The sequence below is a fragment of the Chamaea fasciata genome, unplaced genomic scaffold, assembly GCF_029207755.1.
Source record: "Chamaea fasciata isolate MVZ Bird 193981 ecotype frontalis unplaced genomic scaffold, bChaFas1.0.hap1 SCAF_2, whole genome shotgun sequence".
NCBI classification, from domain to species: domain Eukaryota; kingdom Metazoa; phylum Chordata; class Aves; order Passeriformes; family Sylviidae; genus Chamaea; species Chamaea fasciata.
The window spans coordinates 77,503,947-77,529,977 of NW_027094087.1; the positions used below are offsets into that span (position 1 = coordinate 77,503,947).

Sequence of the window (26,031 nt, forward strand, 5' to 3'; positions counted from 1 at the left end):
TGGTTCATAAACGCTGTTGACTGCTCTGTTGAAAGGGGTTTTGGCTGCAGGCACCAATTGGTCTTGAGCCTTCTGAAGCAAGAGTTTTAAACTTTGAGGGTGCTAAGTGCCTGTTTACCCCCTTTGCAGGCAGCTTCTAGTTAGCAGCCAGATTCCCTCAAGCTGGCTCCGTAGGGATCAGTCTGCTCTATAGCAAGACATGTTAAGGTTCCACACAGTAAATCACTTTAAAGTGAATGCATTGATAGGAGGAATAATGTTGGAACCCTGGAGCCTGAAAATTTCAGGCTGTGATAAAAGGTGCTGACCCTCAAGCGAGCACCACATTTAACTTGAGGCCTTGGAACAGGCATCCGAGATAGAGCGATAGCACTGGGGTTGTGGGTGTGTAGTTCGAATAGTATTGTGTGATCTCACAGGGTGAAAAATTTCAAATTGGGATTTTAGTATATAGCAATACATGTGAGTCAAAATGGGGGACTTAGGGCATTGTCTAGGTCCTTCTTCACATTCTTCTTCCTTCTTCAGGGGTTTGGGTGGTTTACTGTAATTGGTTGATAGAGTCCTCATTGCGGACTTCAATTAGTTAGTTACTGGGTTTAAAATAAAAATAATTTAAGTGGCATTTCATAGTTGGACGGATTGTCCTTTATGTGGTAGAGGTAGAGAAGTACTCCATTTTACCTTATTTCTCTAACTTGCTCCTTAGAGCTCACAGCTCGTGAGTCTGTAAACAGATAAGAAGTAATAAACATCCAACTCCGAACACGAACTTCAACTCCTGTGTATTAATCCCAGTCCTGGCAGGGAAAAAGAAGCCAGAACCATTGCAGAGTAAGAGTGAGATACCCTTACTACTAGTGCTGTAGAAAGGGTTCTGGGGGTCTCGGTCAGTGTCAAGTTGAACCTGAGTCAGCAGTGCCCTGGCAGCCAGGAGGGCCAAGCGTGTCCTGGGAGCATCAGGCACAGCAGCACCAGTGGGATTGTCCCGCCCTGCTCTGCACTGGGGCAGCCTCACCTTGAATATTGTGTGCGGTTTTGGGTGCCACAGTATAAGGAAGATACTTAACTATTAGAGTTAAAGGAGGACTTGGAAGATAGTGAGGAGTCTAGAGGAGAAACTTTATGTGGAGCAGTCTGTTCAGCCTGGAGAAGACTGAGGGGAGACCTCATTGCAGTCTACAGTTTGCTGATGAGGGGAAGCAGAGGGGCAAACACTGATCTCTTTTCTCTGATGACCAGTGATAGAACCCAAGGGAATGACCTGAAGCTGTGAAGTTCTGTCAGGGAAGATTTAAGTTGGATATCAGAAAAAAGGTTTCTCAGCCGAAGGATGGTTGAGCCCTAGAACAGGCTCCCCAGGGAAGTGGTCACAGCATCAACCTGACAAAGTTCATGAAACGTTCTGGACAACACTCTTGGGCACACAGTGTGACTCCCTGGGATGGCCCTGTGCAGGGCCAGGAGCTGGACTTGGATGATCCCCATGGGTCCCTTCCAACTCAGGATATTCTATGATTCTCTTTAGAGCATGCAAGTACCATTCTGTAGCCTGGTTATTGGGACAGCAGGTGATATTTTGGTGTCAGTCCCTCCTCCTTGACTAGTTACTAAGTGGAAGCCAGGTTGTATCTCTTACAGACTATTCACTTTCTTACCCAATTACCATTCAATAATTCTGTTCCACCTATAACACTGGGTAGGACTGTTGCAAAACAACAATAAATATGCTTATGTAAGTAGATGTAAAAATTTTCTTAAGAAAGTATGTTCTTTGATGTTTGCTCTTTGTATGCTTTTAAGCCTAGTCAACAAGAAGGGGTATGCAATCTGTCAAACAGACAACAGCTAACAAGCAAGCTCTAAGTGATGTCCAGGTGTTAGAAAAACAAATTACTTGGTAGAATTGCCTTGTTAGAGTTTAGGGCTTGAAATGCTTCAGTGATCTCAGACCTAGGGGAAGGTTAACAAAGCTTGGGAAGAAGGATGTATCACTGATGGTGGACACAAAGAATGCGGAATTTACAGGCCACAAAGACATCTGGCAGAACTCCCAAGATAAAGCAGAAACTAATAAACCCAACCCAGCAATTGTGCTGAAATCAGCTCTGACTGGGTAAATGATAAGTCCAACAGGGGGAGATTGTGACCACTGGCTTACGGGCCACTGAGCCAAGAAACCCACCGACCCCAAAGAAGAGAAAGACTGAGCATGGAACTAATTAGCATGAGAAGCAAGAGAATCACTAAAAGAATACCAATTAATAAGAGAACTATGTAACTTGTAGCCAATGACCACTAATTCCTTTGTTTGCTAAATTCTATAAATAGCAAAAAGTTCTGATAATTAGTGTGCATAATTTGTGCAATACCATTGAGCAACCCAGGATTGTGCAACTTTGAAATAATCAGTGTCTCTCTTAAGTGTGTCATTATTGGCTAGTTGCACACTGGGTAAAAAATCTGATTTTGGCAGAGGTTGCTCAGAATTTGAGGCAGTAGGTCCTGCTTTTTATATGTTATCATTTTAGAGAATTAATTAATTAGTTAAGTATTCCATTGCTTTCCTCAGATGCTGCTTTTTGTTTGTTTAGGCACACACATTCAACATCAATACACTCCTGCTGAATCAAGATTTTGAACTGTTACTGTAAGAGGAAGAATGTCTTCCTGTATGTCCCAGTCCTAGTCTGCCAGGCCCATTAAGTTTTCTTCCTAGCTTGTAGCAGAATTCTGAATCAAAAACTTACTACAAAAATAAACACCATTGTCACAATTAAAATCTATGCAAAAAAAAGATAGCAAAATGCAGATTTATTTAATGGCTTCATTACAAATGTATTTACTTCCTGCTCAGCTGAAAATAAATTGGAACATACCATTGACAATCTAAATGATTAACACTACATAAAAAAAGTTCAGCGCAGAAATCACAAGTTTCAGTACCTGTAGGGATTTTTCCTAACAAAAATACTTGTTTTAAAAAGCCCTGAACCACTTGACACGTATCATCACTGACACACACTGAACACCCATGCCACAACATGGCAGTGCAACTTTCTAACACAGAGTAATCAGTCCTCCAATGCTCGATAGTCCATGCAGCTGTGCACATCCTCTTCTTTGGAGAGATACACAGTCCTTTTTCTTTATAGCACGGGGTTCAGCTTGCTGTGTTTATAACATTACACCTATGTACAACCACTTCACATTATTGTGGAGCCCAGCACAGTCTGAAGTGCCCTTTACAAGTGGCACCTGCTGCTCATGGTGTTCCATGACACAAGTTTGGCTTCCTCAGCTTTTACATCTCAGAAATCCAGCCATGTGATCTCACTTCTGCTCCTAGCAAAATTTAGTCTTTTCTAGTTAAACGTGTCCTCATTAACACACATTTGGTAGAGATACACTAAGAGCTGTGGAAGGGAGCACTATTCAGTGAAAGGGCCAAGTCAGGAAGCACAGGAGAACCTACATGTAATGTGAATGTACCACTACTCATGTGAAATATGGGACACAGGCAGGAACCAGCAAATAAATATCAAAAGATATCGAAACAAAAAAACTTCACCATACTGAAACACACAATGCTATCAACATTTAACATTCTAACAGCTGCAGCTTGCATTAGCAACTGGAACTCAAGGGAAAAATCATAAATCTCACTGTTGCAAATTTACAGTTGTTTCAGAATTGCTTTTTAAAATAGGAGTGAAGGACACCAAAATTCAATAAGAAGCTGTTACTGTTCATTACAGAACAAGCTAGCAATTAATCAAACTGGATGTGAATGTTGTTTTCATACACAGGGATCTGATGTTCAGTGCTTTATCAGTCATGTAAATTTATCAGTTAATTCATTTTCTCCCATTCCCTAATCCAGCTACTCTCTGACTCTCAAGGCAAGTACCTGCCAGTTTGCTTCAATGCCAGTCTTTTAACATTCTTGGTACCAAAACTGTATGCGAATTCTAGAGGAACCAGATTACTTCATGTATGGGACCAATTACTTCAACTGAAAGCAGCAGATTTTTCTTCATGTATAGGAGCTGATCACTTTTCCTTACCCTTTGAGGTTAGTGAAGATGAATATATCCTTCAAATATGACTTCTCATGTCCTAAAGATGTAGTTTTTTGGTTTTGGGGGTTTGTTTGTTTGTTTGTCCGTCCCACCCCCCCCGCCCCCCCCCCCCCACCCCGTGACTCTACAGAGAAACTAGGATGAATAGCTTAATTACAGGTATCTGAAATATGAAGGAAGAGGTTCCCAGTGAATAGGCCCAATATTTTTAAAAAAACATTCAAAAGTATTGTAGATTTTTATTTCTTAGTGCCCATAAACGCACAAACAACCCACATCTCTTAAGTTTAAATACTATGAAATTAAATAACAGGAAACTTCATGTACATGGCATTGATCTAGACACAACAGAAACATACAATTAGGGAACTTCACTGGAAGTTTTTGGTGAAAAGAGACTAACATCCATAGTAGTCATTGTGACTATTTTCCTGACTCCATTCTGTGCATTAAATCATTCTGTATTTCTCTTCTCAGAACTGTATTTGAACAAGTAATCTTTCTCAAAAAGCAAAGGAGAAAAAAAAAAAAGAAGGAAAAAGGCTTCTTAATTTCCCTAGAGAATCAAACAGGCCAACTGATAAGGAAACTTTAATCTTCTGGAATTAGCAATGGGAAAAAAATCCAGCATGCTGGAGAGACAGACAATATTTGTAACTACAGTTATGTACAAGCCCACTTTTTCTTCACCTTTTTCTCTTTGAAGCTGAGTGTTCTGCACTGTTCCAGAAGTCAGTTATGAGGTATGAAAAACCAATAAAAAGGTTAACATTATAACCATTTTAATAAAAGCTACTGCACTGTTTGCACTTTCAAAATATTTCTGAAAATAAAGTAAAAAAATATTTAGTTTTCTTAAAAGTCTTAAGGAAGTTTTTATTACAAAAGCAGTTGTCTTTGTGGCTTCTTTTGAACACAATCCTGCCTCAACATTAAACTCAGACATATGGGTATGCTTCATATTACCATCATACAAGTAATCACATTGAATTTCTATAGCAGTAAATATTATATAAAACAAATAAACCCTCACAAAAATATATACAGGTAGCTAGAAAGCTAATCAAGAAGAAATGATGCTGTCTGTACTGAAAAGTAAACACCATTTTCAAATACCAACAGAACATCCAATTTGTTTGTCTGTCTCTTCTGTCTTGAATAGGACTTCCACAGAGGAATTTCTATAACTTTGGTTTATAATGACCTACAAAGAATTCATCCCTCATACATAATATTGATCTAGTGGATGTCTTTAAAGCTGATACGGAAAGCAACAGGGCAAACTACACATGTGGACTTTAAGATGAGAATGATAATTTAAACTCAGGATGTCATATTCCAAATATACAGAAAAGACCTGATTATAGTAAAAAATATTTATCTTCTGCTATAAATTAGCTCATCCAGCCAGATCCCAACTCTTCAATTCCTCATGACTGAAGAAGCTACATGTTCTCTCTGTCTGATGAACAGTAGGCTATGTATGGAAAGCCTTAAGAACCTGCTGTTTGTACTGAAGGGTGTACCTATTTCAGCACCTTTCAGATACAAAAGTTGGTACTAAGCTATGCTGGCCATCGGAAGATGATTAGCCATACTGGTGCAGTGTTCTGCTTACCAGATACTTACCAAAGAGCATGCTTGGATCATATTCAGAAAAAAAATTCTGAAAATTTTGTCCAGAAACCAGAAGAAATGGAAACAACTACCACAGCTTTGTACCCTGTGTGAATTAATTAGTCCCACTGAGAAACAGGCTACATTTGTAAGAGAGGAGCACACATACATGCCTCTGGCACCTTGACTAAAACCAGTTTGTAGCCATGTTAGTTTGTTCAAAGCTGGATTTGTGGACAGCACCACACTGCCACAGCTGGCTAGATCTACAGTTAGTGTGGCAAAAATGGTACACTAAAGTATCTGCATGACTTGTAGTGCCCAAGCTAGCTTTGTCAGAGGATGCTTTGGTAGTTCTGCAGTATTGCAGTGTGCTCTGTAGACACACCTAGTTCTTGAAACAACTGTCATTTCCAAGCAAATTCATAATGTAAAAGCAGTCTCTGGGAGGTTCAAAATATGGTATAGATGTAAAATGTTTCTATGGTGGTTAGATGAGACGGTCACACAGCATCCTGTCCTGTGGCAGGAATTTCCCTGACACTTGAAGTGGTTCCATGCATAGATGAGTTGTGTGTGGAGAATGCTAAACAGTCTCACAACAATCGATGGAAGAATTAGGAAAGCTGCAAATAATGCGCTGATCAATTTCTCCCAGGGGACATGGATGGCAAGAATAAAGGAATATGAAAAGACAGGTAGAGTTCCTCAGGTTTCATATCCAATAGCAAACTTCCAATCTTAAAAAAACAAACAGACAAAACCAAACATCTCAAAAACCCCAAAAGAAACTGGAAAAACCAACCACCAGCAAATAAACAGACATGTGACTGCTTCCTGAAGCAGGAATGTAAATATTAGTATGTGACAAACAACTCTGGACAGCCAGAGTTCAAATGCGTATTAAAGCATAGCCCCTTTTGAGAGGTAACATGGTATCAACATAAACCACCTCTGAATCATTGCACATCGATGTGGTCAGTTTATGCATTAACAGCTATGCTTATTTATCTGCCCTTTCAGCAAACACACTAGCTGTGGGAGACAAAGGTGAAGCCAAGTTCTTTCAACAGATCAACAGCCAAGGTCAGGTCTTCTGCAGTTAGTTTTCCACAGAAATTCCCTCTTTATTCCCCAGCAGTATAGGAACTGAAAGATGTAATGTCCTTAACCAGAAAGCACTGAATTGCAAGAACACAGCAATTAGCTCCTACGGACACTGTACTGATTTAAACTACTGACTTGCCACAGGAGCGAAAGCAATTCTGACTTGTTGCCCATGCTGTCTGTGTAGATGAGGCTGCCTGCAAGAACACAAACTCTACCTGAGTCCTCCGCTGCCTCACCTTCTTTTCATTAGCTGCTTGCTAAAATCTCCAACCTCACCTAACAGTATTTTCTACACTCAAGCATACCTGAGCAGTACAGTGGCTGACAGATATTTATGGTCAAATCCTTGCCCTTATTTACTCCTGTACAAATCTGACACTTCACAGGCTGGAGACAGAAATGAGCATAAGGGCTTAACTCAAATTGTATGAGTAGACTGATGTGCTGGAGAGGATTCATTCTTATACTGGCTCTGCAGGACTGGCACTGGAAGGCAGTAATAAAACTGAAGTGGACAGATATTTTTCATACTTGAAAAGATCAGGATTTAAGCAGGAAATTGCACTTTTAAGTATCACTTTCAGAAATAAAACTGCCTCCTGCTATTCATCCCACTATTAAAAAGTCAGATGAAGATATCAAATTACAAGTGTATGCTGTGAAATTCCATCTGCATTGCTTTCATATACCTATAAAAATGTTCTAATGGACTTTAAAAGCAGTTCAAGTAAAAATAAAATGATCCCTTCAAGCTGAAATGTTAGGATCTGTAGGAGGGCAAAACTGGACATTCAAGTGTGCGGCGCTGGTGGTGTTGTTTTTGAGAAATGATGACTGAATCCTGCACATGGTCAAAAGTACCCATGTAACAGTTGTCGTAAATAGCATGCGCAGGCAACCTGAAAAGGAACATCAGGCACCGCCTTTCTTTTGCAACTGCTCCAGTTTTCTTCTTAAGAGGTTGTAGTTTTCTCTGGTTCCTGGTGCCATGGGATCAAGCTTCAGAGAGACTTCATAGTGCTTCTTCGCTAAGTCAAGGTTTCCCCAGCGATGATAAAGCACAGCTGGAACATCAATGGGGAATTTCATTAGCAATATTGTTGAATAATGTACAATCTTGCCAATCACTTGGAGAACAACATTGAAGTATTTGTTTCCAGTGAGGATCTGTCACTGGCTGGTGGCACAGTAGCTGCTTGTTCTGTTGCCAAATGCAGGAGCAAAGCCTGGGAGCAGAACTGGCATGGGAATGATGAAGGAATGAATTACAATGGAGCCATAAATGGCAGCTCTTATCTGGTGAGCTCATTGCGGGTTACAAGCAGCATAAATGAACCAATTTGCAGACACTAAAGTGCAGCTACCTCTGGGCTGGATTGTGCAGCCCTCTTGATCTGTCATATCGTGTGACAGCTTTTCTGGCTTTAGAGCCCTGTTCTTATGGCTGGCAGTTCTTCTAGAAAGTAAAATAGAAATCTGCCCAGCAGGAAGAAGGCTCAAAAGATTGCTTTTTCTTTTTAAACACAATGAATATGAAGCAAATAAACAATATAGCTGATAAGAGTTAGAAAGGCTCTTACCCAAATTACCGTGATAACTGGCAGCATTTGGATTGGCTTTAATTGCCTTGAGGAACAAAGCTTCAGATTCCTGAATAATTTAAAATAACAAGTCATCAGGAAAGTCCATTCTCATATATATAAAACTATGCCAAATTTACCCACCACTGTAATTACAAACTCTCCAAAATTATGCCATATCTATATGATACCACCATATAAATATCCTGAGCCTGCCTGATCCTGTAGCTCAGGTAGCTGCAGCCCCCTGAAAACAGTAATAATGCAACAAATAAATGTCATGTTTTCACAGGCTGCTGTTATTTTAGCAGAAATTTACTAAGCACTAGTGAAGTTTGCTCTTTACCTAAAGGTTTTTTTTTTTAATAGTTATAGTATTTTCAAACATTACCTGCTGAAGTTTTCCCTACTTATGCAATCAAATTAAGGAAATGTAAGTTGGTATCTAAGCAAACTGCTTATAGACACTTTTCCTTTTACAAAAGTTTTAGCATTAAAAATATGGGCATTCCAGTAAATCCCTTTCAAACAGATGTTTCAGTGTGGTTCCCTATGAAGAGTAGCTGAGTACCTTTTACTTAAAGAATCATGCCAAATCATGTCATGCCATGCAACATCCTTCACATTTTCCTCCCCAGTTATCTTCTCTGTATTACTGTTTGCAGTGTGTGCTCTTAAGACTCTCGATATCTGAATACTACTCAGCTCCCTCACCTAATATCCAGAGAATAATTTACCGCTAAATTTCTTCTCTAATTAAAACAATTCTATTTTTCCAAACTAGCCGCTAATATTGATACTTTTTTCCCCACAGCATATTTCCTGTGGGAGTTTAAAAAGTCCCTAATGCAAATGGAGCATATTTACTCGCTGACATGCAAGTTTAGATACTCGAGAGCAAATTTTACATAGTTTTCTATGCTGTGCTGTGCTTTAGGGAAAGTTGTTCATTCAGTTTCAATGCAAATGACCTGAAGATAAAATTACCTCAATGTGGTAGGCTTCCATCTGAATGCACATACTTGCTGTCTGAGGTATGTGAGAACAGTAATATGGAGAAAAGTCCTTTCCTTTGTGCTAAGCTTTCACTGCTTAAAATATAACACAAGCTCTACTGAAAAAGAAAACCTGTCAGCCAGAGTTTTGGTTCCACCATCTTCTCATGTCAAGCATGAAATAACTCTCTGTAAGGGTACCTCCAGGGGAAAAGAAATTTCTGATGTCAAGATTGAGTCACTCAGCTCTGAGTGACTTAAGAGCCTCCCCATATGTCCAAATTCGAACCCAAACTAAAAGCATTGCTGAGCACAGCTGAGGCTGCCATTCTCAAGGCAGGACAGACTCATGCGGAAAGTGCCCTCATCTCCACCCATCAAGGAAATTACAAACCCCAGGACTCTCAGAGCTAGTCCAGTGGAGGGCTGTGAAGATGATGAGGGGACAGGAGCTTTTTTTATGAGGAAAGGCAGAAGGAGCTGGGCCTGCTCAGCCTCAAGAAGAGATGACTGAGAGGGGACCTCATCGATATCTAAGTATCTGAAGGGAGGGTGCCAAAAGGATAGATCCAGGCTCTTCTCATTCATGCCATGCGACAGCACAAGGGGCAACGAGCAGCAACTGATGCACAGGAAGTTCCACCTGAACATGAGATTGACCACAGAGGTTAGTAGTGTCCTTCCCCAGAGATATTCAAAACCTGTTTGGACATGATTCTGTGCAACCTACCCCTAGGTGAACTTGTTCTAGCAGGAAACTAGATGAGACAATCTCCAGAGGTTCATTCCAACTCCAACCGTTCTGTGATTCTGATTTTGTTTCAGAAGAAGGAATACTTCTCCTGATAGGAGTTAACAAGGGAACCAGATGCCTGCAAATTCACAGTATATGACTCCATAGTACAAGTTTTAGCATTGCTTTCCTATGACACAAGCAGTTGCTTCAGCATTCTCATACCCAGACTGTTAAACCAGACTGTTCCTGGATGCATTGGTCTCTTTGAAAGCCATACTATTTAGTGACTTCTTTCATGTTTTGGATGATGGGACTGAATGCAATTTCAAAACTTTACAGATAGCACTTAAGAGGAGGGAGTGAGAAATACGCTGGAGGGGAGAACAACTATTTTGAGGGACCTGGGTAGAGAAACAGACTAGCAGGAATCATGGAATCGTTGAGGCTGGAATGGACCTCTGGTGGCCATGTGATTTTGATAAGCACTTCTGAGACCACACCTGGAGTATGTGTCCAGGTTGGGGGTCTCCATTACAAGAAAGACACAGACACACCCCAGTGAGTCTTACAGAGAGCCACCAAGATGGTACAGGGTTGGAGCACAAGAAACAGCTGAGAAAACTGATCTTTTCAGCCTTCAGGAAAGAAGATGAAGGTGCTGCCTACAACTACTTGATGAAGTAATACAGAGAAGATGGAAACGGACTCTTCTCACATATCTGTGAGACGCGATGAGACATACTGGATATAAGCTGGCATACAAGAAATTCCAATTAAAGGAAACATCATTTTTTTTTAATCCTAAAGTTGGTCAAGCATTGAAAGATGCTGTTCCAAAGAGGTTATGGAATCTCTATCCACAGATATATTCAGGATTCACCTGGAACTGCCCCTGGTTTGGGTTATGGGTTGGACTAGATGACCTCTAGATATCATTTCCAGGTAAAATTATTCCATGATTTCCATGTTTCTCAGTCACCTGAGAAACATACTGAGACTCAAAAATTTGGCAAGTAGTGCAAGATAATTCCTCTTTTCATACAACTTTTAAGTCCTAAAAATCAACAGTGGATTCGCACTTGAAAGCATGTAGTAACTTTAAGTCTCAAAGTTGTGTTTTTTCCCACTCTGAATTTTAGTATTTTGACCTAGTAAATCTCTTTTTTTCCTCACCAGGCAGGTTAACAGCAATCAGAATGAAAGATATGCCAACCATTTAATTCAGTCTTACACCTAAAAGTTGCCACCTACACAGAGGAGAAGCACCTAATGTACAGACTTATATCCTTTCGCTGCTGAAGCACAATGGGACAACACGTTGCAATGCGCTTCCAGATAATTTAATGAAACTGGTATTTGAGAGCTGGCTGCCATTACCATAAATCTTCAACTCCACGCTGAGGATATTTTTATCACCACTACTTTGCTCAGCAGCTAGTAGAAGCATATTGGTTGATTAAAGGCTATTTAAGGTGCATCATATTCATATTACTGTGGATATATGGAGTAAATATACATTCCAGTACATCAGTGATATTTCAAATTGCTGCATCTCGCCAAATCTTTAAGTGTTGCCAAGAAACTTGCAGCTTGCATATAGCAAAGGCTTGGAGTAAGCAGACTGCATTCTATCTGCTGCCAAGGCCACAAAATTGTAGTCTGGCTTTATTTCAAATACAAAAAATGCTGAATGGTTTCAATTTATTGCACTTTTTACAGAAAAAGCATAGATGTATATGTAACAAAAATATAGCACACATCTTTTTCAAAGAACTAAAGATAGCTTGGTTCTTCATCAATTGAGATAAAACAAGCATTTAAAGGAGAATCTAACTTGATATAACAGATGCTAATTAAAAAACCCAAACAAAACCACAGAAACAGCTCATCCTTTATGTGCTTTTCTCTCTGGAACAATAAATCATTCATCACTAGATACAAACAAAAAATAAAGGGCTTTTTTTATTATTTTTTGTGACGTAGGAAACCTATCTTCTGCCGAAAATCAAAGTGCACCTGAAACTGAAGGAAAATGTTTTGTGCTTATTGGAAGGAAATCTCTTCACAACATAATAAAACCTTTTTGACTCAATGTCTTTTAAAATAAGAGATAACAAAAATCCCAGAACAAATCTTTGTTTGTGGTAGCAGAGCCAACATAGTAGCAACTTTTATACAGACACATAACGAGTAACCTAATAAATTAAATGCCTGAGGTTATACAACACATCAGACACAGCCAGGCAGCACTCTGAAAATTACCTCCATCACCTTGACAGTCTCCATCCCCCATTCCTCCCCTCCAATTCCATTCAATAAAAATCCTCGAAGAGCCATCAACTTCTCTGTTTTTACATGGTGAGGGGATGGACAAGAAATTTGAATTCTTCATGATTTTTTTTGTCAGTAAGTATTCTCCCATTACCTGTATCTCTTTCCAGGCAATGCCAAATACAGCTGCTGAGATCATAACCTTTTTAAGTGAGCCCACTTTCCAATTCCGTTAATTTGCTCTCCCTGTTATAACCCATCAGTTTTAAGTGACTGGTCAAACTCTGCACAAAACTACTACTCCATATTGAACTATTAAAACACTTACTGGCACTCTGCTTTTTTTTTTCCTGGGCTCCACTATTCCTTTTGCTTTTTTCAGAATGTGGACTTAAAAGCTGCACTTTCCCCTACTCTTTCGTCTACTTTGTCTCCAACATATTCTCCTGCAGCATAATAACCTTTCAGGGCTGGCAATCAACACCACTATCTTCTTTTTTTATTTCTTAAATCCAATAAGGCAGACTTGTCTCTTCTACACCTGGAAAAGTTTTCTAGGTTGTTTTCAACTTATTTTTTCAACTTTATGTCATTATAAGTGCTCTTTATTCTGTCATGCTACATATTCTTCCTGATGCCTGACTCACCAAAATAATTCTAGCAACTACCTCCTCCATAAGCTCATACCTTATGCGTTCTGGATGTTAATTTGTATCCTTCTAGAATTTTGTTAAACTAACCTAAAACATATCTTTTATAACAGTCTCAGGTGGAGAGAGAAAAGAAACAGAATGTCCAGGAAAAAACCTCAGCCAGTCTAGAAAAACAGCAACAGGGTGTTTAACAGCATCACTAACACAAACAAAAACCAGTCCTGGGTTGTCACAGGCCTTGGCCTCACATGTGGACAGGTCAAGACTCTACACGTGAACAACACTGTAGAAATATAAGTAGTCACAGTAACTACTGGACAGATATATCTATTTTGAGAGTCACTGACTTATTAAAGTTGGAAAAGACCTTTAAGAGCATGAGGTCCAACTGTAAACGTTGCACCACCAGCATGTTCACCATTAAACCATGTCCTCAAATGCTATATCCATGCATTTTTTGAACACTTCCAGGGATGGTGACTCCACCACTTCCCCTGGGCAATCTGGTCCAATATTTTACAACCTCTTTTGTGGGAAAAAACCCCAAAAACCCCCAAAACAAACAAACAAAACCCCCCCAAAAAACCAAACAAAAAACCCAAACCCAATATCCAATCTAAAGCTTTCCTGGTGCAACTTAGGCCATTTCCTCTTGTCAAGTTTCATATCATAGAATCTTCTTACTTTGTATATAAATGAGGATATTCCTGGAGTGCTGTTAACATTATCACTATCAGAAAGACATCAAATCCCTTAAAAGCCTAAAAAAGACCCTAAAAAAAGTTCAGTAAATGATGTCTTTCTAAGGAACAACAAGAACTTGATTATTAATTTGTCCCTATCACACACATAAATCACTGATTATAGAGTCAGTTTAAACAACTAACTATATTAAATGTGTATGATTTATTCTCTGTCATTTTATACAAGTCCCCTTGGAAAACAAGTAATTCTCATCAGTTTCATTACATTTACTACTTGCAAATAAAGGTAGCTAATACTGAGGTACCACTCACAGGCTGGTCCACTGCATCCAAGAGAAAGTTCAATACACTGAGTAATGTATGTACTTTCTCTCATAATATTCTGAGATCACCCAGGTATCCCATCCTCAATCTGGGATTAACAAACTCGTATTACTGTATTTTAGATCATGTCTGAGGCAAATAGGCTAGAATTCTTATCTGTATATTTATATATTCACAGAACACATAGCAAAAGTACAAGGACTAGCCTGTCCTGTCTGATTTGAGTTCTTGAAACAAGGTCTCTAATTCAATGCAGGCTCTCTCCATCGGCAGTGAAGCAACACAAGACCCTAACTGCCCTCTAGTGTGCTTAAGAGCCTATTTCTCTCCACTGACCACTGACATAGTGTAGGGCAGCAACATTTGTCACCCAAGCATCTAAAATAAGGAGGGATAAGCTCAAAACAAAATTACACACCGATACTGTGATAGAAAAGGGCACTGAAATATTTTAAACAGATTATCTAAGTTGTCGTCCACAATGATCTCAAATGGTTTCTACAAAAAACATAGGTGGAGTTTAATTAAGGGAAAAAACCCACCTAAAACCCAGCCCAAAGCCCTAGAGTCAAAAAGTTACCTACTCTAGTTACCTACCTTATATTTTTGTGATTTCCCCAGTACATTAGCCAAGGAAAACATAAGGGAATGATCATTCGGTATTAATTCCAAGGCTTCTCTTCCAACTGCTTCTGCTTGAGCTAGATTGCCTGGGAGCCCAGGTAGCGGAAAAAGAGAGAGCATGTTTTAACACAGCCTGATTAGTTGCTTTTCATGCTGCCAGCACAGATATTTTACAAATAGCTGACTGCATAATTTTTTTGAGAAAACCAGGTATAACACACACACACAAATGTAAAATCCTGCAGGGAATAGAATATCTTCATTTTATTTTCAACAGATAACACCTTCAGAAGAACAACAGAGCAGAGATTAAAAAGTTCTGGAAGTTAATCTATAATACAAACATGCTTGCACAATGATGGCATTTCAAGTAAGTATCAGAAATTCAATTTATGGGCTGGATTTCAAGTTATGCTTTAAATCACTGAGTCAGAAGGCATTCTTAGATTATTAGAGTGTCTAGGTTGCCAAAGAAGTAGTAGAGATCCTTTCAGATAAAAACAGATCAAGGTTTAAGTTTTTCTAGACACTAAATTATTAATGAAAACATTGAAATAGACCTTTACCTGTGTTATCAAGCAATATTATCATATTGTTCCAAGCCAAACTGTGCTCTGGTTTCAGGACTGTAGCATTCCTCCATGCATTCAATGCATCTATGTGGCGATTCAAATCTGCGTACTGAAACAAAAGAAAAATCCAGTGACTTTGCTAGTACTTGCTTTACTCTCCTATCATTCACTAAAGACACTAGAGTTGTTAATGTCTCACTCCTTTCTAGTAGGATTTCTTTTTATAGACAAAAATAAACGTAAAAGGAATACTCCTGCAGTGTGGAAGATAAGAATGCTATATACTAATTTTCCTTTTCTTTTCTCTGGAAGTGAGACTTGTCTTCAAATATACATGTGCCAATAGAATAAGGAGAAGAAACAGTATACAATTTAGAAATCTACGTAAGAGAATTAGTAAATGTTTAATGTACACATTTCCAAAAATCTAATTTGAATTTTTCGGCATAGTTCTATCAGCTCACAATATACTAATGAATGCAAAACAGTATAATATTGGGAAATGATTAATAATACCTTTTAGAACAAAAATAATTTAAAATTTTCCAATTTTGTTTATACTTCTTTATATGATAAAGTAGGATTACCAAAGGTTGTAATGGAAGGAAATATACCAGGAAAACAATAGGAAAAGCTACCAAAAGTATGAAATAACCCTAAAATACAATATAAGCAAGCTGGGATAACTATCAGATTTTAACAGTACAGCAGAATTATATAAATCTCTCTATCTATATATATACACACACAGAAAGACACACAACTTCCAGTCATGGCTATCATTTATACAAAAGCACTTACCAACCGCCCTAAATTGTAGTAACAATCTGGGTATTTTTTTCTGTGTTTAATTGCTGTCCAGTAGCTTTGCTCTGCCTCTTCAAACCTTCTTAAACTGTTCTGCACTATTCCTAGATTCATCCATGCAGCAGCAAAATCAGGTCTGCGCAAATTGGGAAAAAACACCAACAGAGTGGACAATTAAGCATTTGAAACACAAGATCCTATTGTTTCATTTTGGCTCAGTTGGTGCAAAACACAGCTTTAGCATTAGTCTAAACATACTGTATTTGTACAGCTAAGGACAGCAACTCCTCTGCTTCATGGAGCTCATTTCTTTCTTTCAGAATATTTCCAAGGTTGTTCATGGCATGCACATATTTTGGATTCAACCTAAAATTTAAAATTTCAGAGATTAATATTATGTATGGACATGTATTAATATACACAAATTTCTAGCTCTGCAATGCTGCAGAACATGAAAATTGATACCTAAGCATTTTCTTCATATCAACCATGAAACCAATTTTAGGACAGATCATTAAAACAGTAAAATTTCTAATACCTTACAGCTTCTCTGTAGTATTTGATTGCAGCACTTTGATTTCCTTTGTCAGCCAGGTTTTTGCCAACATTGTAGTGCACCTGAAAACACAGATGGATATTCCACCGGATGCCACACAGTCAGATATTTTGTGGAACCAAGTAGCTAAAAATTATTTCTCCAAAAAGAATCAGTCAGCACTTGTGTCATTCACTGCTGGCTTTCAGCGTAGGTTGGTACTTAAGATCGCATAATTCATACAATGAAGACCGTAAGACAAAATCTGAGGTAGAGATCAGCTTACCTATTCCAGCTATTTAAGAGAGATTATTCACTTCCTAATTTTATTACTGAGGTCACCACACCTTTCACAAGGCACTTTGTATGGAGACCTCCTGCTCTTAATTTTGTTTATTTACCAGGTAAGAGAAAGTTTGACTCAAATCAAATCTATCATAGCAGAAGGAACACCACAACAATGTGTAAAACTTTGTTTTCATTACAGCATAAGGTAGAAGAAACTCAACATTCACAAAAAACCAAAACGAAAGGTAAGAGACAGGCACAATTATTGTCTTAGGATAAAAACGTATCAAAGAGCATTTCTGAAATAATATGTATAGCAACATGTTGAAGACTGCCTGTTAAAAACTGAAGAATGAAGGAAGGATCTAGAGCTTTCAGACTACAGGGAAAAATGCATCAACCTAATTTATGGCAAAAATAAATAGAAATAAATATATTTCAGGACAAATCTGAGTTGGAAGATATCTCAAATCCCACTTTAAGACAAATCTCAGGAGACTAGGTTGCCTGCTTGAAAAGTACCGAGAGTACTGACTCTTGAAAAGAGATTTCTCAAGACCCAGATCAGGACTCATTATTTAGATTACTATTTGAAATCAAATTGTATATACTTCATCTAAAATAAACACACATGGTAATTTTCACCAAACTTTGGAAATCTAATTTTAAAACACTATACAGGAATAACTTCAGATTGAAGTCCAAAAAGATAAGTTTTAATGCACTTAGATAAGTCTAATTCACCTTCTACATTCAAAAAAGGATTTCATCTGACATGTCCATTAACGGAAAAATCCTAATTGCAGTTGGCACAGTATCTGGGACCTACTGATCCAGCATACACAATTGCTGGAGCCTAGTTGTTACAGTATTTAATTGTTGAATTTCATCTCTATATGATTATAACTATGCAGTAACATAACAACAACAAATATAAAGTTAGGGACATTTTCCATGCTTTCTCAAATGGGAGAAAAAGAATTTTCACTGGTTTTAAGGAGAGCAGAGATACTATAAAGCTTACTAAACATGCACAGAGGCAGCTCCTCACACTGTAAGAAATAAAATAGCACACAAATTCAGCATCCCATAAAAGCAGGTCTAGCAGAGCTTCCACAAATAAAAAAAAAAATACTGGCACTGTACTGTACATTCATAAAAATAAGACAAGGCCCATGGCAAAGAAGCAACAGAATGGTACATTTGTACCAAGAAATAACCAAATGAAGATCCATTGACAGTGTCAAAAAATACAAAAAGATAGAGCAGCATTTTCCCAGGAGTCATTACATTAAAATGAAGTACCCTGAAAGATGTTTCTTAGGACTAAATTCTATTATATATCTCTTCCAGAAATTTTTCAGAACACTAACACTCTTACCAAATTGGATTGCTCTGATTCGATATGTTGAAGTTCACGTATTTAAATTTTATCCAGATAAAAGATAACTTGTGGCAACACAGAAGAAATATTTAAAGATTACACTGAATACTGGATATTAGCCCTTGAAGTACAGTGTCAGCAAACAAAATCATATTTAACGTGATTCAATTTCATTCTTTAAGAAGCTTTACACAATGAAATTTGACTAAAAACCAGGACAGAGCAGATGAGAAAAATCTTGGTGTACACCAACCACTCAGTCTTTCACATGTCAGCTATCTTGTGTTAGGACTAACAGCACTTCACTTTCTATTTTTCACAGTTTTTTTTTAAACATGTAGTATCTTCACATTCATTTTTTCCCAAAAGCACCAGCAGCAAGAATATTTTTCTCGTGTAAACAGAATTGTGCAGTCTGAAGAAAACTGAGAGATATCAATTCTCTCAAGTCAAAACATCAAATGAAGTATTGAGTGCACATGCACGTTTCGTGAACTGAACTAAAAAGATGTACTATAGACTATTAAAACTGATAGCACAACTATTTAAATAATCTATTAGCTTTTTCAATGGTGTATTTCTTTTGTCCTCATCTATACCTCCTGTGTGAAAGGAAATGATGTTTCTATACAATACCCCCCAAAATGAAGGGCTCCTTGCTGCAGGTAAGTTTTCTAATTTCCCTTTAAGTGAAATTGTAGCTTTAGTTCCTCTTTATATGGTGGTGACAAAGAAGGGAAGAGGAAAAAAAATCCCCAAACCAAACATACCAAAAGAAGTGCCCGGCCTCCCATAAATATCCAGTGACAAAACCAGTTCTGCAATGGTAGTAAATAAGATGCAGTAATGTCCTGCTCTTAAGAACAGAACTAGCAAAGGGTTTCCAGGCACAAACAGTCATCTGAGAGGTGCAGGTTACTTCTGCCACCCAGCTGTGTCACTCACTTCAGTAGCCACGGGAGAGATGCCAAGGTCAGCCTTTAGCTCACTCAAAGCAGGCCTGCAGTAACCACCTGCAGTCTGCTGAGCACAAGGCTGTGACTCCTGCACAACACGAGGACACAAATGCTTCCTATGTACCAATGGGTGGGAAAAATCTGGTCTTTAATAATGAGGGGTCGGTGAGTTGCTTAAAATTTCATCTCTAGAGGTGTGGTTCTTCTGTTTTTGAGACATATTGTGCATGCCAGCCCGGGAGGGAAGATTTTCCTTTCCTGGTTAAACATTTAAGAGCCCTTCATTATTAAATGATTAAATATTAACTGGAAATGACGCATTATATTATACTCAGATGATCCTATATCAATCTTAAACAGGCAATTACTTTACAGTAATAGCTCTAAAAAGAGCATTTCTCAGGGATGCACAACAACACAATATTCTCCAAAATTTAAGAGATCAGGTAGAACCTACACTCTCTCAACAGGCATGTGTCGTTTAAGTTAACATAACCATGGCACCAGAGCCTAGCCAAGGAATAGGCTCTATGTATTGGTCTGTTCAATACCTCAGTCAGCCTAAGAAGCCATTATAAAAAAGAAAAAGCTCTGTATATTCTTCTGTACCAGATACACATAGTACTTGAACTCTTATTTAAATGTTAAATTTACACAAGGAGGGAAAAGAAATATATTTTCCTGTACAAAACCAAAATTATTGCCAGACTGTTTTTTTTGCTTTCATTTTCCCTCAAAGCAGAACAAGAAGAAATTAAAATGTAACATCATCTTCTAGGAGGTACATCCCCTCACTGGAGCACTACTATTATCACCAATTTTACTCTCCCTAGCTGCTTATAATCTTTTTCAGCGAATATGAACATTTGCTGAAAAGGATGAAAGCAAAGCACAGATGTCAAAATTCTCCAGGAACATGCAGATGCCTCTGTTCAACGCCAGCTCCTGTCATCAATCTTCTCTTTCTTCTACTGCTGAAACTCTGTTTTCTAAATAATAATAAAACAAAGCTTTTTTGATATTCACATCTTGTTTGCGTATCTAATGTTGTCTAAAGGTTTTTCTGCATGACTGTGCTTGTATACACAAAAATTGACATCTAGAATGGTGGCAAAACACTGCAAATAGCCCATATAAACATAGCCCACAGCACTTACATTCCTCAGAAGATAGTCCCCTTTTAATATATAGAAAAAAGAAAAATATCTCAGTATCTAAAAGAAATGCCCTCTAGATCATGCCCTCCTTCCTTAAGGATCAAAGATCAGGCAGCATTAAATTTTGTTCTGTTACAAAGAGGTTTTATGGGACCTTTTAGGAAAGTATAGAAATCAATCTCACAAACTTACTGTACCTTTTCAGTATTAGCATAGCTCGTCTCTGACAAACTTGTATCTATAATGATTGCAGTTTGCATAATGCATAAATTTCAAAGTTACTTACTCTGATGTGTCAAGGCAGAGAGTTCGTAATATTATGTTGGGAGTATTCTAACTTCCTTGCTTATTATTGCAGAAAAGTTGCTACCAAAATGGCTTTTCAAAAATTACATTTATTAATTTCTATCCTTTAAAGAAAAGCCAGCAGCAAGGAGAACGTAGAGATTACGTACAAAATAACAACAATTTACAATCATTTAAATTCAGTTATTTCAAATCTAGGAAAATGCTAGCTATTTCCCATGTATGTAACAAGGTAACTGTAATTATTTATTTAGACAATCAATGAGAGGAAGTCATCCAGGAATAAAGACCATCTCTGGATTCTTAACTTCTGTGACTTTTCTAAAAGCTGAGAAAAAATAACTCAGTTCTTCCAACAGCAAAAAGAAAAGGCAGCAAAAGGAGCATTTTTGGGAATAATCTTTAAATTAAAAGAAACAACGTGTAATGACTTCAGAAGGTGAGGAGCAATCTAGCAATGTCTAGAAATAGTGAATAGCAGTAGGAGAGGGTCAAAATTTCACATAATCTTATGTATCCACATCAGCTGTAGTTGTCAGGACTTCTTTTATTCTTTTATAATCAGTGGAGAGAAAGACAGAAATCCAGGATACAGTCCTTCTGACTTACATCTTTCTTTTAGTCCAAGGTGAGGAACCACAAGGTAAAAGAAACAGCTTCTTCTCCCCAGGAGAAGAATCCAATCCACACAGTATGAAAAAAGGTGGTAGGAAAAATGGAATCAATATGCAGGCACCTCCTGTTCAGCTAAGGAGAATACTGCCAAATGTATTAAAAATGTGTACTGTTTCAGTCTAATGACCTTTGAAGCCAACCTGAGTGCAGGGCCACACAAGTACAAATGTGGGACATACTCCTGGACATATTTAACCAAGATCTGTAACATACTTGTTTCTCTCTCTTAAAAACCCCACCCACTCCATTTGTATATTAAAAAAAAAAAAAGTATAATATATATAACATATATATTTTTATATACACACATATATTTTTATATATAACATATATACTTTTAAATATTGTAAATGAATGACATTTAAAATAAATTTTAAAATATTTAAAACATTTAAAAATCTGTTCTGGGAATTTTTTACAGGTCAAAATATTTGTAGCTTCATTATGGTACCTGATTATTTCCAATAAATATTAAAGTCACTGGGCATGGTTTATTGAAGTTGATCTTAAATGTCATCCTCTTGAGCCAGATGTGTCCCCGCTCAAGGCACCAGATTCACTACTGTGTCAGACAATCTCATTTAATGCAGTTTCCTCATTTTTATCATAGAGATATGTTTAAAGAAATGAGTCTTGAAATCAGACAAGGCAGTGCTGTTACTACTTGTTGTTTAAAATTAGGCTAAGTTTACTCTATGCTTCCCACACAGACAATTTGGAATTGAAAAGAGCTGTACAAAACATGAACAGCTTTTTCTGCTAGTGAGGATTTGAGATTTTGAGATCCTGCTACGTAATGGCAGTAAAGCATGGCCACATTACACATATTTAATATGTTCCAAGAACAACAAGAAAAAGCTATTATCTATGTGCCATTCTTTGGTCTGCACCAGCCTCCCACTGAAATAAATGGGTCACTGAAAGAAAGTCCTGTGGAGTCATTTTTCAAGGAAGCCTGCAAATGTCAAGACAACTGAAGATCAGAACAAAACCTGGTTTAAATTTTTACATTTACCTTGGTCAAAATTTAATAAATATAGCTGACTCATAAAGAAAAAAAAGAGATAGGCTCTCATACATGGAGTCTCTAATGTTCCTGCTTAGAAAAGTTCCCTACTATTGTGATTTCAAAGTTACATCCTTCAGCAAAATTGGAATGTGAGCCTACAATCCTTTCCCTGTTCACATCTCCATGCTTTCCACTTGCACAAGCTGTCACCAGCAGAAATACAGCTCAGGCATGTCTACAGTGCCCAGTGTTGACAAACACAAGCTCATTCTGCCTGTACATTCATTGGCTTTAAACCAGCGGCATTAGCTCAGTAGCTTGTGCACAGCTTATCGGCTGAAGCGCGATGCTGCGGGAGCACAGCTACACAGCTTCCCAGCCAGGCATGGCTGGAGTCCAAGGAGCTTGGAGCACAGGCAAAGAGTGTGGATCTGTCTAAAGCACTCTTACCATGGCAGATGGATGGAGTTACACACAAAGAAAACAGATTGCACTTGCTCCATTTATAGTATGCGCTTGTCATCCAGAAGACAAGATATACTGAGGTCATCATTAAAAAGAAGATGGTTGCCTACTGCTGCCACACAATAAAATACAACAGCACTTTCCTATGTATTAAAATTTCAGACTGCTGAAAGACACCACCATGTTGTAAATATTGGCCATAAATATTTTTTACAGCTCACTGTTGCATATTTGTATTCCAGTAAATGCTAAGTTTATCACTCTCTTTGTGAAGCTGAGCATTCCCAGGTTCCTTTTTAAACCCTGTGTCTTGATTGGTATTTTCTAGATACCACTCTAGATTACAAGAATCTAATCTTTTAAAACATCAGTGTATTTTTATTGACAAGCTGCACTGTCCCACTCCCAGGCTCTTCAAAGGGTATCTTTACTAAAATTCAGACAACATCAGGGCTCAGTGGTATGCTCCAACAGATCACATTCTTGGCTGTCAAAGGACTGCTGTGGAGGTCACCTCTGTTGGAGGCTGGAGACAGTCTCCGAGGCTGAACACTGCTGGCTCAGCTCAGTGAAACATCCTATCCAGTCCCACCATCTTCCTTGTTCCCTCACTAAGCCTGCAGGGAAAATTGCAGTTTTCCTCAGTGCCCATGTCTGAAGAGTCTAGCCCATCAGTTGCTGTAAAAAAGCACAAGTGGGAGCAAGATTTTACTCCCACATCCCCCAGTTGCACTGATGATATGCTGCTTTGTCCCTCGGCTGTTCTGGCTTTATGTACCACTGGAAGGTAGACAGAAAAGATTCTAAAAACAGCATAGACATTTTTTCAGTTGAATACATTGCTATGACTTACTAGCCTTGTTTTGATATTTTTGTTGCAATAACTTGCAATTATAGACACAATTCTTCTAAATAGATTTTATTGGCAGTACATCCAATTTGACTTGATGCCTTTCTTGAAGTGCATTCTCCCCTCTCCCTCACCTCCCCACTCTCACCTCCAAATTCTGAATTATAATATTGTAATTTGCACTTTCTGGTATTTTGACTATGCTACCACTGTAATTTAGATGTCTGACCTGTCAATGTCATTCCTGAACTGAGCCAAGACTGTGAATAACACTGTAGCACAATATATTAACTATGCATAACACCTCCTTGACCCCGAATTTCAAAGCACTTAAAAAAAATAGAAGAAAAGTTTAGAAGTCCATGCGTGACTTACTTTTGCATTCAGAGGGCACACAGACAATGCACTCCTAAAAAGCTGTTCTTCTGACCTCCACTGGCTGCTGCGGAGCGCACAGCGCATAACATTGATCAACAAGATTCCAAGTACTGCCACAGCAAGGATTTTCTTAAGGAACGAGAGCCAAGTTAAGAAACAAATCATGCAATTGAACAGCTTCATCATGAACAACTTTACTGATTATTTTGATGGTACCTTTTTCTTGGCTTGCTTACTCAAGAGACTAAATCCATATGTAAAGAGAATGCAATATCCAATACTGGGGAGGTAGATGACTCTCTCTGCAACAACAAATCCTACTCGGAAGAACAGATTACTTGCAGGAAGAAAAGGGATAATAAGAAATCCAAGTCCCAGTGTAAGGATTCTGTAAACAAGAAAGATTCTCAGATTAACTACAAGTCTTAACAAAAGTACCTTTTCCACTTCACATATAAACTTTATTTAAACGTTGTAGAAGGATGTGCATATAGAACAGGGTATTCAAACACAGCCTTTGAGAGCCACTAAGATCAAATTTCAGTGAGGCACTTAAAAATCATTGCTATAATTTCCAGAAAAGCAATATTCATGCTTCCAGGCCAGAAAATAGCCCCATTACATATTAAGTACAAAACTCCTATTTAAAATACACAGGCAGGAAAAGTAATGGTAAAAGCTACTTGTCTATTTTTGGACCTTGTAAGACAGTAATGGGGGCAAAAACATAAGTCACTGTTAAAGAAGAAACTTAGGTGCACATTCAGCTGAGAGGGTGGTTCTGCTCCTAACAAACACATGAGTAGTAGAATCCATTGTGGTTAACCGCTTGAAAGTTAGTAATCTACTCTCCTTCTACAGACAGAAGAGAAACATTACTTTTTGAGAGCAGTCTTCCTTTTTTTAGGCACCAACGTTAGCATCCTCAGCAGATATGGACTCAGCTCTTTACTATACAGAGCTCAGACAAAAGAGTCTAGATACTTCACTTTTACAGAGCTGACATAAGGGAATAAGAACTTCAGATCCATGTCAGATTTTTCTTACAAAGGCAACGAACATGATAATTTTCTACTCTAATTTATTACAAATTAATCTCTACACTGTAAGGTAGATGCGTCTGCCTGGTCTTTTCTCCTCCCCACAAATCCTAGGCTTTTACTAAACTTTTTATCTTCACTTATTACTAATAAACTATTTAGCAATAAAGGCTTGGTGAGTGTATTTTTACTAGAAAATATGACATCACTTGCAGCAAGAGTTCCACGCCCTCTCCAAAATGATTTATCTGTGCAAGTAAGTATGAGAAGAGCAGAAAAGCAGACAGGTGCACTGTAAACATTTGAAGGGATGAGAAGGAAGAAAAGAATAAGAAAAGATCTTGCACTCTAAACAAGAGAATTACCTATGTTGGTGATGAAAGGAAGACTGGAAAATGTGGGCCCTCTCTGGAAGCAAATGGGAAGCCTGGCTACCCAGGACATGGAGAAGGCTGAGGTATTCGATAACTTTTTTGTCTCGGACGTCACCAGCAAGTGCTCCAATCACACTGCTTAAGTCACATAAGGCAAAGGCAGAGACTGGGAACAAAGAACTGCCTGCTGTAGGAAAATGTCAGGTTCAAGAACATGTAAGGAACCTGAAGGTGCACAGCTCCATGGGATCTGACAAGATGCACTCGCAGATCCCAAGGGAACTGATGGATGAAGTTGCTAAGATAGTGCTGAGCTCTGACCTATCATACTTAAGAAGTCATGACAATCCACTGAAGTTCCCCACTGACTAGAAAAGGGGAGACATAACCCTCATGTTTTGAATAGGGAAAAATGCAGACTCAGGAAACTAGGTCAGTAGGTCACCTCTGTGCCTGGCAAGATCATGGAACAGATCCTCCTGGAAAATATGCTAAGACACCTGGAAAATAAGGAGGTGGTTGGTGAAAGCCAATTGGAC

The 26,031-nt window shown here is 38.3% G+C and overlaps 1 protein-coding gene across 1 annotated transcript in view; it reads right to left on the minus strand.

Annotated features, from left to right (window-relative positions):
• Positions 1-4,226: 4,226 nt before the first annotated feature.
• The window catches only part of TMTC4 (transmembrane O-mannosyltransferase targeting cadherins 4), a 54,262-nt gene continuing 32,457 nt past the window's right edge, over positions 4,227-26,031 (minus strand). The window contains exons 10-18 of the mRNA XM_066176412.1: positions 24,295-24,466; positions 24,076-24,207; positions 16,614-16,693; positions 16,334-16,441; positions 16,070-16,211; positions 15,263-15,377; positions 14,670-14,782; positions 8,390-8,459; positions 4,227-7,873 (exon numbers count right to left, since the gene is read on the minus strand). Coding sequence (XP_066032509.1) covers positions 7,722-7,873; positions 8,390-8,459; positions 14,670-14,782; positions 15,263-15,377; positions 16,070-16,211; positions 16,334-16,441; positions 16,614-16,693; positions 24,076-24,207; positions 24,295-24,466 — 1,084 coding nt within the window. The 3' untranslated portion in view covers positions 4,227-7,721. The remainder of the gene's footprint in view (positions 7,874-8,389; positions 8,460-14,669; positions 14,783-15,262; positions 15,378-16,069; positions 16,212-16,333; positions 16,442-16,613; positions 16,694-24,075; positions 24,208-24,294; positions 24,467-26,031) is intronic.